Source organism: Saccostrea echinata, unplaced genomic scaffold, assembly GCF_033153115.1.
Source record: "Saccostrea echinata isolate AGI-Se365-2 ecotype Australia unplaced genomic scaffold, CSIRO_AGI_Sech_v1 ptg000009l, whole genome shotgun sequence".
In the NCBI taxonomy this organism is placed as follows: domain Eukaryota; kingdom Metazoa; phylum Mollusca; class Bivalvia; order Ostreida; family Ostreidae; genus Saccostrea; species Saccostrea echinata.
The window spans coordinates 21,686,455-21,700,751 of record NW_026889758.1 but is presented as its reverse complement, the minus strand read 5'-3'; the positions used below and the strand labels follow the sequence as shown (position 1 = coordinate 21,700,751).

The 14,297-nt window shown below is 33.6% G+C and overlaps 1 protein-coding gene across 1 annotated transcript; it reads right to left on the bottom strand.

The window, feature by feature from the left end:
* Nucleotides 1-3,823: 3,823 nt before the first annotated feature.
* LOC133182531 (uncharacterized) lies at nucleotides 3,824-7,397 on the bottom strand. The gene is made up of 7 exons (XM_061317377.1): nucleotides 7,316-7,397; nucleotides 5,852-5,923; nucleotides 4,908-5,022; nucleotides 4,724-4,803; nucleotides 4,369-4,437; nucleotides 3,972-4,113; nucleotides 3,824-3,864 (listed from the first exon to the last, which is right to left on the bottom strand). Exons 1-7 carry the CDS (start codon nucleotides 7,394-7,396, stop codon nucleotides 3,824-3,826), a joined length of 600 nt encoding a protein of 199 aa, XP_061173361.1. The 5' UTR covers nucleotide 7,397.
* Between the last annotated feature and the right edge of the window lie 6,900 nt (nucleotides 7,398-14,297).

Sequence of the window (14,297 nt, the reverse complement as noted above, 5' to 3'; positions counted from 1 at the left end):
TGAGAATTCCAACAGATTATTGGAAGACCTGGGCCTTGTTTTACAAAAAAAAAAAAAAAAAAAAAAAAAAAAAAAAAAAAAAACTATATCTAAGACCAAAAACTGAAGTTGAATGTAAAATCTTGCAAAATTATTTTGTTAAAAATAATGCATAAAATTATAAAAAAAAAATTTATATATTTGAAAACTCTTTTAAAATTGATTAATACCATTTTCAAATTAAAGTAACGAAAGTTACGTGCAAAATTACTAGAAAGCTATTTGCATAATTACATTTTGCTCTTACTTGCAAGTTTGTTTGTTGTTTTTTTTTGTAAAATGGTCTCCAAAGATTGCAGATCAGTGAAAAATATTAAGATATTTTCTTCTCAAGAACAGAAAGCCATGAATAGTCACAATAATTCATAAGAATTCTCAGGTAGTGTTCATATAAATTTGTTCAAATCATGACACCCAGAGGTAGGGTGGGGCCACAATAGACGATAGAACTTTCACATTGGAATATATAGGGAATATAGGCAACTTTAATTACATCATAGCTCCCTTAGAGCTAGATATGGAGTCAAAAATTTTAAGAAATTAAAAAGGAAAATTAAAAAAAAAACATTCTCCTGAAGAAAAAAAAACAGCAGGACTAAAGTGATTTGGGTGAGCTCTGTGGCCAATGGGCCTTTTGTTTAAGAGAGGGTCAAAGTGTTATAAAAGAAAAGGTATTAAAAACGAAAATCTCGAAGTTATTATTTTTTTTCTGTGTAAACCATAATTATCTCTCATATTTTGTAGTACTCCATAAAAAAAGGAAAGTCTTGTAAATTTTGGCACAGTTTTTCTATTGTAGAGTTTACACACGCAGACACACAAACAGTCGGCTCCTCTCAGAATATAAAAGCTCTTCTTAAAATTGTTGAAGAGAACAATAACTGTCATCCTAAATATTTTTAGTCTATTCAATTTGACATCAAATCTTTGAGATAAAATATGAAATTCATAATTCTATAACTATATCTAAAACCAATGCGCATATTTGAAAAATTAAATTTTATTACGTGGAAAAAAATCTGATTATGAAATGCCTTATGCAGCTTACTTTTTCTACAAGATTTATTAAACCTTCTTCTTTAACTTGCAGATATGGCACGGAAAGCATTTCTACTTCATATGCATCAATATATAACCAGTTCATTTGAGTTCTTATATTTTCTGATATTATAACTTGCATTTGATTTAGATACAGTGGTTTAGCAAAATCAAGCGATGTAAATGTAACTGAGACCCTTCTCTTCTTTCTTCAGTGGAGTTAAAAGGCTGGTGCTTCCTACCTCTCTCTCTCTCTCTCTGTCGGTTTGTCTGTGTAAGTGTGTTGGACCGGGGATAAACATATAAAGGGGTCTGTAATCGACTTCCTTTGACATTTACTTTCTTAAAGTACAAAAAATATACCATAAATTTCAAAAATATAATATCAAAAATAAATAAATAAATAAAAATTTTAAAAAAAATAATTGGCCAATGTAACAAACTCCTGATTGATTTGTTTAGGAAAAAGTCAATAAAACTGATTTTCTCTAATTAAGGTACTTGCTATATTGATTTACCCAATCTTTTATATTTACATGTACATTCAATGTATATTCTTCTTTGTTTAAATTCTTTGGAAATCTGAAATATTTAACCCCCTTTGAACACACTCTAAACCTTATTACGGCGCAAGAATACAAAATGGAACACTAAAATGTGCATTTGTTTTCTCTCAATTTAATTCAAATCTGACCCTTTTAAATATTTGCAAAAATATAACAATTTTGTTTTAAAATTAATTTGTCAATTTTTTTCCTCTCAACACCTTTAACTTTTCTCTGTCAAAACGGCTTTTCCGTATAATGTATGAAATATGGAGATAACGAACAGCAATCAAGCTCAAAAGTCCATTGAAACAATACAAATAGGGAGCAGAGCAAACGCCGACATAGGTGGAATCAGGCGCCATGGAGGAGTAAGCATCCCCTGTCGACCGGCCACACCTGCCGTGTGTGCATTGTCATGATCGGGCAAACGGAAGAATCCTTAGACAATTCAGTGAGTAAAAAATGGCCTAACAATTAGTATGAAAAACGTCAGTCAGCATTCGACTTAAATATAGATTGTATTTGCTGACAAGGTCATTGTATCGACCATAGAACTTGCGAAATGGTGACTTTAAATGAGACTGTTGATATCCTTGCTTCATCAACTTGTTTGTCAATAGCTGGCCTTTTTTTTAGAAATTGTTTGTACGTGGAGCATGTTCTTGCTTATCGATTTAACATTATATTATTTCATAAGTTACGGAAGTTGACGATAGAAAAGTTGAAGTCATCACGTTTATCACAAAGCTTTGTTTTAAGGATACCATTAACGTCGTTTCTATCTGCATCTGATTTACGCAACTTCTCGAATACATTGTTGTATAGTACCCCTAAAGTTTCTCCTTCACTGCTGTTAATATTTTAGTGAGGAGTAAAGAAAGAGGCCTGGTAGAACATTTATTGGATGTATTTATGTATTTTGTTTCAGTTTGTAACGATTTTTACGAAGTTTGGGTATCCAGTATAGGTATGGCAATTCCAATTCATTTTGATTGTAGGGAAAATTAAAAAATATTGAAAACTGATATATGATTTTGAAAAATTTCCTTCTTTGAAAGGGAGCTATGGATATAAGTTGGATTACCACTTGTAGAATTAAATCCCAGTTTTTCTAAAATACAGTTAAAATAATGAACTTACAAACAATGTTGCTATCTGCTTTGTCAGCAGGGACAAGTACATGTTGATCATGTAATCTATCTAATTCTTTTTTCACTTCTGAATTATTGAAGACAGAAGGATAGATGGTTTTCATATTGCCCCTAAATCCCTTAATGCGAAATCTCAACATCCATCTGATACTTTTAATCCAATCTGACAAAGTGTCAAGATCTTCTTTTTCATGTTTGGTCCATCGCCTTGCACAATCTTCCATAGAATTCATATTATTTAAGAAATTATGAAGCCAGTTGAGAGACCAGGTTCCCTAAATTTTGGCTCTGTTAAATAAGAATTGATTCTTAATTATATATATATATATATATATATATATATATATATATATATATATATATATATATATATATATATAGTCCGATCAACTGTGTTGCAATAAGTTTGACCTTCAAAGTTGTAAACCGAAATCACTTCCTCTAAAAAAAAAAAAAGCTAATTGATAGTATGGGTGTAACTGGGTTATCCATTTTCCAAAGAATCATATAAGTTATGAAGTAAACTAAGTCTTTCTTCCATGAAAATTCTACGGTGTTAAGACTACTGATATACTTAGTGCAAAGAATTGTTTGCGACCCAAAGTGGACGCTTACGCTTGACTCAATACATCAGTAGTATTTAAAGTCAAACCTCGATATCTCGAACTTAATGAAAAAAAAAAACTCCCAGATCCCCAAGGGTTCGAGATATTGAGGATAAATACAAAGAGAAGAAGTAATTTCTTGATGACTTCGACGTATCTATGGTATTTGAGATATCAGTCTTCAGGAAGTTCAACTATATGAATCTCACATAGATCTATTATAACGCAATCTCCACTTACGATATTCTGATTTGTTTGATTAACTAATTTTAAAAACTCGGCATCATCATATCAAAATGGTAAATGAATGGTATTTCCTAAGCATATTGTGGATATAAATAGAATTAAATGAAATAGACAATAAAATTATCCTGATTTTAATTTTTTTATTACCATATAATGAAAGTATATGAATGTATATTAACATTAAAGTATACAGTTGTTATCCAGTAACCTGAGTCATATTTAGTAAAAGAGGCATCTCTGAAAAAAAAAGATCTTTTATCAAAAGAAAAGACTGAAGCATAGACAAAAAGCTGTAGAAAGGTACCGATATAAAGTGTTGAGCTTAAACAAAAATAATTATCTACCGGTGGCAAGGTCCTCGCACTCTCTGACGTTACAATCGTTTCCGATGCAGCATGCATCACACGTGTGTAGACCATGGTCGCCATCAACGTTACGTCGCCCAGGAGGAACGGCAGCAATGGCTTTGGCCAGAGCTACACACATCTGTATTGCAAGGGAGGATAACGATAAAATTCACTATCACACATTAACCCCTTTCACCCTTATAGTGGTTGTGGTGTAGAGATTATAGATATAATGCCGATGGCCGTCATACTTTTCATTCAGGATAAACGAAAAGTCGGTAACATTGACTCAGATTCATAGCAGGAGAGAGGTCTAAAGGAGCTCTGAATTAACCATCATAAGACACGTTAAAAGTGTCGTGTTAATTATATAAAAATCCTTGAATAAACTTACATGCGTACTTTCACAGCCAAACACTCTTAACTTGGTTCCTCCTATAAATCTAGTTCCAGTAAAACACATCTAAAATAAGTCAAAGGCATCGTGTTCATTAAAATATTAGTTCATAGATATGATATGTCTTACGGTTGTTAGCTAAGTTTAGCTAATAATTTTCAAAAAGTATTTTAATTAATAATCAATTCAAAATTCCCATTTACAATTTCAGCATACATCGTGGGGCCAAATTTGACAGAAATGACAATTAAACTTGACAATTATGTGAAGGAACAATAATTCCACTGAGAGTTATCTCTCTTATCAGAGGGTCAATGAACCTTAAAGAAAAAAACGGCATAATTATATGTACCTCGTTGTCTGCACACTTTGAGATTGGACAGGTATGCGCATCAGAATGGAGTCCAGAGCACACCCGGCATTTACCTTTTTCTTATCAAAGAAAAGATGAAAGAAGTTCTCCTTACTTGATTAATTAGAATTTAAATATGTATATCAATTCTGCCATATCTAAATAATGAGTCATTTTGATTTACCATTGAATTTACATAGACGTCCATTACAAAGTGGTGATGACGTAGCATCGCAGCATTGGGCACATTGGTCTACGATTGATCGTCTGCCGACAGGGGAGACCATCCATGAACATAACTTTTAACAAGATGGAACTTGTATCATCAGCATTTTTCGTTTTTCATACTAGTACTGCAGTATGTACCACACTTTTCTATGCTTATCAACTGTGCTTTCATAAAAGCATGAAAGCATAAAAGAAAGACGAACTACTGATGACAAACTATTATAGAAGTATTGCTCAGGGGCTCGTAACATAAAGCTTGCTAAGTTTTTGACTTAAGTAGAGTCATAAGTATGACATAGGCGCATTCTTAGGACCAATTTTAAAGACGAAATTCAACATTTTGTGCATGGGATAGTTAATACATACTTAGGTCACCTCTACCGGCCGCCTAAGTTTTGCTAAGATTGTCAAATCTTACCACGCTTCCAGTTATACGGTCTTAAGACTAAGATTGTATTTTTAAAGTCCTTATTAAGCATCTTAGACTTAAGTACCCTTTATGTTACGACTCCCTGATTTACAAATATGTATTCAAAGGGTTAAAAGAAATCCAAACTTTTTTCCAATTTTTTTTCATTTAGTTTTTGTTTTTTCCCTTTGATTTGGAGATTGTAAATTGTACTTTTTTTTTTTACAATTTATCTTTTATTGTAAGTACATGTAACCTACATAATTTGACAGGCGATAAATGATAATGTTAAGTACGTCAAACAAATTGCAACTGTACGAATCGACATAGCTTGCATTAACATTCTACACTTTTCAAGTTGAGTTGATTGTTATAATAAATAAATTGTAATAGTACAGATTCCAATTTACACATTTAAGAAATTACAAATATAAAACCCTTCTTTTTTCCATGGATTTAAAGGTTACTTTCATTCCCTAGATAATACTCACTTTCCTAGTTCGACATCCCGCCACAAACAAAGTCTCATTTCTACTGGAAGTTATCGACTCCATAAAACACATCTGAGAAACATACATAGGAAATCATTTTCAAAGAAATGTATAATCAATGGAAGAAAGCCTTACTTACGTATTTACATAGTTTAGTCTACATTACTTATGCATTTATAGCTTTATTCCATTTCTTAACTCCTTTATAAATGGAATCCGGATTTGGCGTAGTTCACTATATAGCACCTTCACTTTATCGAGGTTAGGGTCGATGGTGCAATGACGCACAATACCCTTTGGGGCGATGATGATATGACGAGAGTGCAGTGGAGTGGTAGTGTTATGAAGCGACGGTACGATGACGATAACGCTATGGTGTGATGGTACAATGACGATGCCACAATGCTCGCTATATTGTTCCATCGTGCTATCGCACCATCGTCTTAAACTATCGCCATCGCAGTATCGTTATCGCAATATTGCGCCGTTGCGTCATTGCCATTGCACCATGTGTAAATTATGTAATTGCAATGAAATTGGGGATGCACCGATGTATCTATAAAGAACTCAAGAGTTATTATTAATCGAATACAAATATTTTGAAATTTGAAACGCTTTTCAATGTAACAAATAAGAATTAACTTGGTAAAATTTATAAATTGTTAAGTAATATAATTGAGAGAGTTGGCTCTCTCGGTTAGTTACAGTCTGTTATCCCTTCCTCGGTATTTTATGTTTTTTGTTGTTTTTTTATTATATCGTTTGTACACCATATACACATGTATTTTTTCTACTCTGATTTTCAGTTATGATGAGAATAAAGTATATTGTAATTGTGTCCTTGCGAAATTAACCCAACAGTCGATACTCAATGTTATTATACCTCTACTGATTTTTCACTAAATAAGAGTAAATCGGTATATTTTGCTGATTCCCTGAAAATCACCGTAAAAAAGACTGACTTCCTACAAAAGTTTGATGAACTGATACTCACCTATATTTGGAACATCTCGCAATTTCTTTTAATCATATGAAAAGTTCCGACATGTTCCAAATAAAATCCTTAATATTCATTAGCCGCTCAGTTACAGATACATACGAGTATAAGAAGGCGTGGCCTAATAGATCATTAATTCAAATGCAATGCCTTTCATTAGTATACATTCTGGGTAACCTATATTTCCATTGGACACCTTATAATTGTATTGCGTAAAAAACAGAAATGCAACACTTTACGAGTTAAATGGTCTAATTTTCTGTATAGGTAAAATGAAACAGTTGAAGTATATCTCTGAGGAAGTCAGCAAGATTCCAGTTTCCCTCAAGCAAGCCTACATGTATTTCCATCGACTTCGCCTGTGGAAATAAACTTGCTCTTGGGGAACTGGAGTCTTGCTGACTCCCTCAATGATATACTTGAACTGCATACTATCTAGTGAATTACGTTGCCGATTCTATACTTACGTGATCTGACGCACATGTTACTTTTTTCTGTAAACATAAAGACGCTGGTTGCCCTTGGCAGAAATAGCAGGAAATTGACATCTCAGCTAAAACAGTCATACATGTAATTAAAACTCTCATTTTCATATGCACAAGTGTAAAATAGAAGTGGTAGCTTATCTCTCCTAGAGATATTTAAGTAAATCAAACTCATTGCCATAAAGCAACGTTTCAATCAATTACCTTTGTCCGGAAAATGCCAGAAAATAAGAAATAAGGCGAAGAGGATCATCGTTATATATTGTTACAAAGGAAGCACTCGTCTATTTCCCTTAAAAATAATAAGTATCAATATACTTCAGTGATATGATCGGTAACTTTGCCTGCATTTTTTCTTTTGACATTTAAAGTAATGGCTTATTGACTGGAAATGAATGAAAATAATGTTTTCCAGATTTTTTTACGTTGAACAAACAAATATTGGTTTAAGATTTGGTGAATTACAATACTTTGCAGCAAAGCCAATTACACATCAAACTAAGGTTTCATGGAATAAGCCTTTTCTTTTGAAATTATGGAACTAAAAGCATTAAAAACCTTAATGAAGTTAAAATTCCATTTTCCTCTATGTGTGTGTGTGCATGTTGGGTGTTTGAGAGGGTGAGTGTGTTTGAGAGGGTGTGTGTGTTTGTTTTGTTTGTTTTTTGTCCCCCTCTCTCACTGAAAGTGGGAGATATTAATTTGGTCTGTCTGTCCGTTCGTCTATCATTTGGTCTGTGTGTAAGTATTTCGTTTCCAGACATCTCAAAAAGCCTTTGAGCTTTTGCAATGAATTTTATATCACAACTCCCTATGGCCTAAAAAAGAACCCCATTGAAGTCAAAGGTTCAAGTTAAGAAATTCATATATTCTGTCTGTGTGGAACACTTTCGTTTCCGTACTATATCTAAAAACGCTGTTTTTTTTAATCAACTCCTTGTGGCAAAAAGAATTAGGCCCCTATTGATTTAGAGGTCAAAAGGTCATAGTTCAAGGTCAGAAAATCACACATTGCAAACAATGGTTTCCAGATGATAACTTTAGTTTTTTTTAATCGTTTTCAATGAAATTTTATATCATAGCTCTCAATGTCTTAAAAAAGATCCCTATTTATTTTGAGGCCAAAAGGTCAAAGATCAGGCCAGAAATTCATACATTCTGTCTGTGATTAACAGTTTCGTTTCCGGTCGATATCTCAAAAAGCCTTAGGGATCTTGGAATGAAATTTTATGTCACAACTCTCTGTGGCCTAAAAAGGACCCCAATTGATTTTGAGGTCAATAGGTCAAAGGTCAAGGTCATAAATTCATATATTGCAAAAAATGGTTTGCTGGTGATAACTTTCGTTCTCTTTTAGGATTTGCATTGAAATTTTATACCGTTAGTTAATATAATTTAGAAAAAAAAACTATGGATTTTGAGGTCAAAAGGTCAAAGGTCAGGGTCAGAAATTCATGTATTGCATACATAGTTTTTATTAAATTTATGTAGTGTCAATTAATCCAAGAATGCCTTTGAGTCCTTTCTCAGGAAAGACAGATCCCTCTCTCTAAGTTATAAGAGAAATCATGCAAATATATGTACACGTATATGTAAAAAGGAAACCAACATTTAGGGTGAATGGGTGAATATAGAACTCCCCTTCACCACTAATACGAAATTCTAGATCTTCTCCCTTGAATTGTGTCTTTTTCTATATTGTAAAATTTATGCAGTGGAATTGGCCTTTGTCATATTTAGTGAGGATGATAATAAGAGCCAGTGTTACCTGTTCAAATAAGAAAACTCTCCTAATAAGAAATTTTCAGTGATGGAATAAAGTTTCTCTACAAAGATATGTTATTCTTGTCTTAATCCTGTGTTTACTGTTGAATTCTCTGGTAATTTTAAATCAAATGCTGACAAAACATGAGATTCACTGCAGTTTATATAAACCAGTTTAATTTTTAGTGTAAACCACAGGTTAGGGTTACGTGAGCTCAGCTCAAGTGGGATTTAAGTTTATCTGAGCCTGGCTTACTTAATAAACCTAGCTTATCTATGAAATAGGTGTGAATACGGGGATTATAATATTGAATTATGATACGTATATATTATTTTTATGCCCCTGGATCGAAAGATCCCGGGGGTATATTGTTTTTGTCCTGTCTGTCTGTTTACCTGTTTGTCTGTTTATCTGTTTGTCTGTCTGTCTGTTGTCAACTTTAACCTTGCCCATAACTTTTGATTGGTTGGAGCTATGACTTTCATATTTCACATGTGTATTCCTAGTGACAAGACCTTTCTCTGGGTACCATCATATATGACCTTTTGACCTTGGAGTTTGACCCACTTTTGCAAAATTTTATGAGACTTTAACCTTGGCCATAACTTCTGAACAGTTGGTGCTTGGGGTTTCAAACGCCACATGTTTATTCTTTGTGACAAGGCCTTCCTTTGGAAGACAACAACTTTGACCTTTTGACCTTGACCTTGGAGTTTGACGTACTTTTGAAAAACTTTAACCATGGCCATAACTTTTGAACAGTTAGAGCTAGGGCTTTCATACTTCACATATGTAATCCTTTTGACAAGACCTTCCTTTGGATACCAACCACTTTGACCTTTTGACCTTGACATAGGAGTTTGACCTACTTTCGAAAAAACTTTAACCATGGCCATAACTTTTGAATGGTTGATGCTAGGGCTTTCATACTTCACATATGTAATCCTTGTGACATCACCTTCCTTTAAATACCAACCACTTTGACCCTTTGACCTTGACATAGGAGTTTGACCTACTTTTGAAAAACTTTAACCTTGGCCATAATTTTTGAATGGTTGGTGCTAGAGCTTTCATACTTTACATATGTAATCCTTGTGACAAGACTTTCCTTTGGATACCAACAACTTTGACCTTGACCTTGATGTTTTATTTACTTTTAAAAAAAACTTTAACCTTCGCCATAACTTTTGAACAGTTGCAGCTAGGGCTTTCAAATTTAACATTTTTTATCTTTTGGCCTGGATTTCGACTTGCATTTGAGAATCTTTAACCTTCGCCATAACCTGCCATACGAAGGGCATCAGTGTTTCACGAACACATCTTGTTTTATCAAAGTTTTCAACATAAGATTAAAATTTGGCACACTGCTGTGTGTAGTAGAGTTTTTTTTATATCTATATTTTGTGGAACACTATTATGTCGATTGAATTGCCAAACCTTACAAATGAACGACGATTTTTTTTTCTGGGCAATCTTTAAAATGACACAGTGGTGCAAAAAGGGAAAATTGGTTAAATAAAATTTCTGTGTGTCCCATGCAAATTTTGTTCAATTCTTGAAACCATCAGGTTTTATAAAACTACAGGTTTCAAAACCTAAAAACCCTACTTTTACAGAGATAAAACTAATTACTGTCTGTCAAGGCCGGAAATACACTGTAGATCTATTATTCTATTGCTTCACTCCTTTCTCCTTATTGTACGCGTACCCAAAAAAACACCGTCTCAAGTCCCTAGAAGCATAGGCGCTTGGTTTCAGGAGGGTGTATTTTGAGTATTAGTGTTTTTCTAGGTGTTTCTGAATACACTCATTAAAATAAAAATTAAAAAATCGCTGAAATGGCGATAGGAAAAGTGCAGTTATTGATTAAAATCATGTTTGAACCGAGGCACCACCTCAAGATGGCAACTGACGTACCTTCATACTTTTTATATACAGTAAAAAGATATTTTTAAAACGTGCTACTTTCAGCAATTTTTATTCTTCATCTTAATAAGTTTATTCAGACACACCTAGAAAAACACATGATACACAAAATATTACCTCTTGAACCAATGCCTAGAAGTGGAATTCCGGTTCAATAGACCAAGAATTTTGATACAATCCTCGGAAAAGACGATCCGAATAGATTTTGCACTCTTCAATTCAATGTTGTTTTCGAGTTTTAGCTATAAATAAAAGTCACGTGACGTTGACATGGTCGATATTTCCAATAAATGTTCTTGAAGCAAAAATGGGATTCATCGGGCGACAGTCAGCAGTTCTGTCCGATTTTGACCTCTTTTTTCTTCGACTGACCAATTTTGTGTTCTTCAGGCCCACGCATAATTTTTTTCTTCGTCGGTGGCCGATTACTTCTATTGAAGCAACCGTTCACGGTAGCTCTGTCGGTAGAGCGCTCGCTCCGTGATCGGAAGGTCATGAGTTCGAATCTCGGCAGTACGGAAGCCCATGTAGGACCTATCAAAATGTGTTTTTGAATTCAATATAACGAACTGTCGAATTTGTTATAACGAATTTAATTCATTATAACAGTTTCTTTGAATTTGTTTTAACGAATTTAATCTGTTATAACAAATTTGCTGAATTCGTTATAACAAATTCAAAATTTTGTTATAACGAATTAAATTCGTTATAACGAATTCTGAAACTTGTTATAACGAATTAAATTCGTTAAAACGAATTCTCTAATTTGTTATAGTGATCTAAATTCGTTAAAATGAATTCGACAAATCGTTATATCGAATTCATACACATTTTTCTTTAGGCCCTGAATGTTGAATTTGATTTAACGAATTTAATTCGTTATAACAAATCTTCGAATTCGTTATAACGAATTAAATTTGTTATAACAAATTTTAGAATTCGTTTTTAATTCGTTAAAACAAATTTTTGAATTCGTTATAACGAATTCAACAAATTTATTATAATAGATTAAAATCGTTATAACGAATTCAAAGAAATTGTTATAACGAATTAAATTTGTTATAACAAATTCTACAATTCGTTATATCGAATTCGAAAATATTTTTTGATAGGTCCTAAATGGGCTTCCGTACGACCGCGACTGACCTAAGTCGATAAAAGATAGGTAACAACTGTTCCTTCGCCATGCGCTCGGCACTTTGAAGTGAAAGTTGCGGGTCCTTCGGATGAGACCCTAAAAACCGAGGCCCCGTGTCACGGCAGGCGTTGGCACGATAAAGATCCCTCGCTGCTCAATATGGCCCTGAGTGCCGAGTAAAGGTCAAAATTTGAAGCCCTTCACCGGTATATGGTGATGTCTCTATATGAGTGAAAAATTCTCGAACGGGACGTAAAACAACATACAATCAATCAATCAGTCTACTGGAGCAGTCATTGAATAGTCCGTCGACCAACCCCCGACCATCCGCAGACAGTTTGTTAAGTCGGTCGTCGGTCGGTCAACGTTTACGTATTGAGTTTTCGTAAACGAAAATCAAACTGCGGCTCTGCGCTCGATGATCGGACGACGATTGACCGACTTATAAATATTTAAACGTTTAATTAAAATCATCTATGTTTCTAGGAATTAATATGACTGCTCCGCGTCGCCAGATACTAGGGTCGGACGATCAAGTTTTCAGCCGATAATGCGAGAAAATGTGGTCGCCCGACCATCGCCATAACAACAGCGATGCGGTAGATATAACCTTTGCTTTTCCTGCGCTTATATTTTGCACTCTTTTGTTTCTTTACATTGCAGTTGAGTTTATCAAAACCTTGCTCATAATACCCAGATTATAATTTTAAAAACAAAACTCTCGATTTATGATAGAAATATCATAAAGTAATATATGATTTTGACTCACTATGTCTCTGAGGTTTCTTGTATTCTGTTGAAATTGAGATATCAAGAATGAATGATTTGTTTTAAAAAAAAAAGGTTGTGACTGAAAATGGGCATTTATTGTTTCAATAATACTCCCAGAATGCCCGTTTATTTTAAAATAAGCTAGACCGATCTAACTAGACCAATGTTTTGACTTATGATCTTCCACTCTCAATATTCTTTAATACACTGATAAGAGAACAACAATGGCGTTCCTGTTTTTCAGCTACAGATTTACTGGTAATTGTGAGAATTCAGAGCAAATGACATTTGATTGTTTTATTTGATTTCGTGAGAGTAGATTCAGCTTTATAAAATACTGTTTTACTTACCAATCCGTTGTATTTTTTTGGAGGCCATGCGCTCGTGTCTTATCAGGTCTATTTTTATCGTCATGTTACAATACAGTGTAGGTCTTGTTTCGATCAAACAAGTCTACAGTTCTATTTTTTTTTTTTTTTTTTTTTTTTTTAGGAAAAAGATTGAGACTTCACATGAAAATGAATAAGGATATCATCTACTCAAAGGTTTTGAAAAAAAATATGCAATGGATCACATTTAATAATACATGTACTTACACTCATATGCATGCTTACGTTTTTAATTATTATATTCGATCAGTGCATATTATCTATTCAAGATATATTACTAAAGTCAGGTACTCTTCACACAATTGCTCCGAAGAAAATAGTTCCATTCATGATCAGTAGATACAACATTACAACAAATGTTAAGAATAATGATGTATATTTAATTCGTTAAAGAAAACAAAATTAACGTAAAATGATTTTAAGATAATCACTTTTCCCCAGAAAAGGAAATAAAAAGTTTTCATATTCCTACGCTCGCTGCCTCCTCAGTCTTTTTCACGAAAATATATAGGTCATCCTTCGATTGATAGTGATAAATCTTTTCACCAATTATATACCTGTCATGATTATTGTTCGTTAATTGCCCTATATTTTCTTTTGAGTGAGAATGTTAATCATTAACTGTGTGTGTGTTTTTTTTCTCTCTTTTTTTTTAAATAACGGAATGGATATTAGGCCTATGGTTAAACACCTGCAATCGTAACTTCTCGGCAAAGCAACGTGATTTGCCGAGCTCGTCGGAAAGGATCTTCGCACGTGTGTAAACCTAGTCTATTTGGTCTTGCAAGCACAGGTATGTGCACCGTTCGCTAGCGACGCTTAGATCATGTAGAATGGGTATCAGTATTTGCTACGGACATGAGGAAGAACTATACACCAGTTTCATAACAAGTGCAGGTTTTTTACTCAAGCCTTAGACTAGGCTAGAGGGGCTGAGTTATCTAAAACGATGCTAGGTCATTGATCTACTCAGTT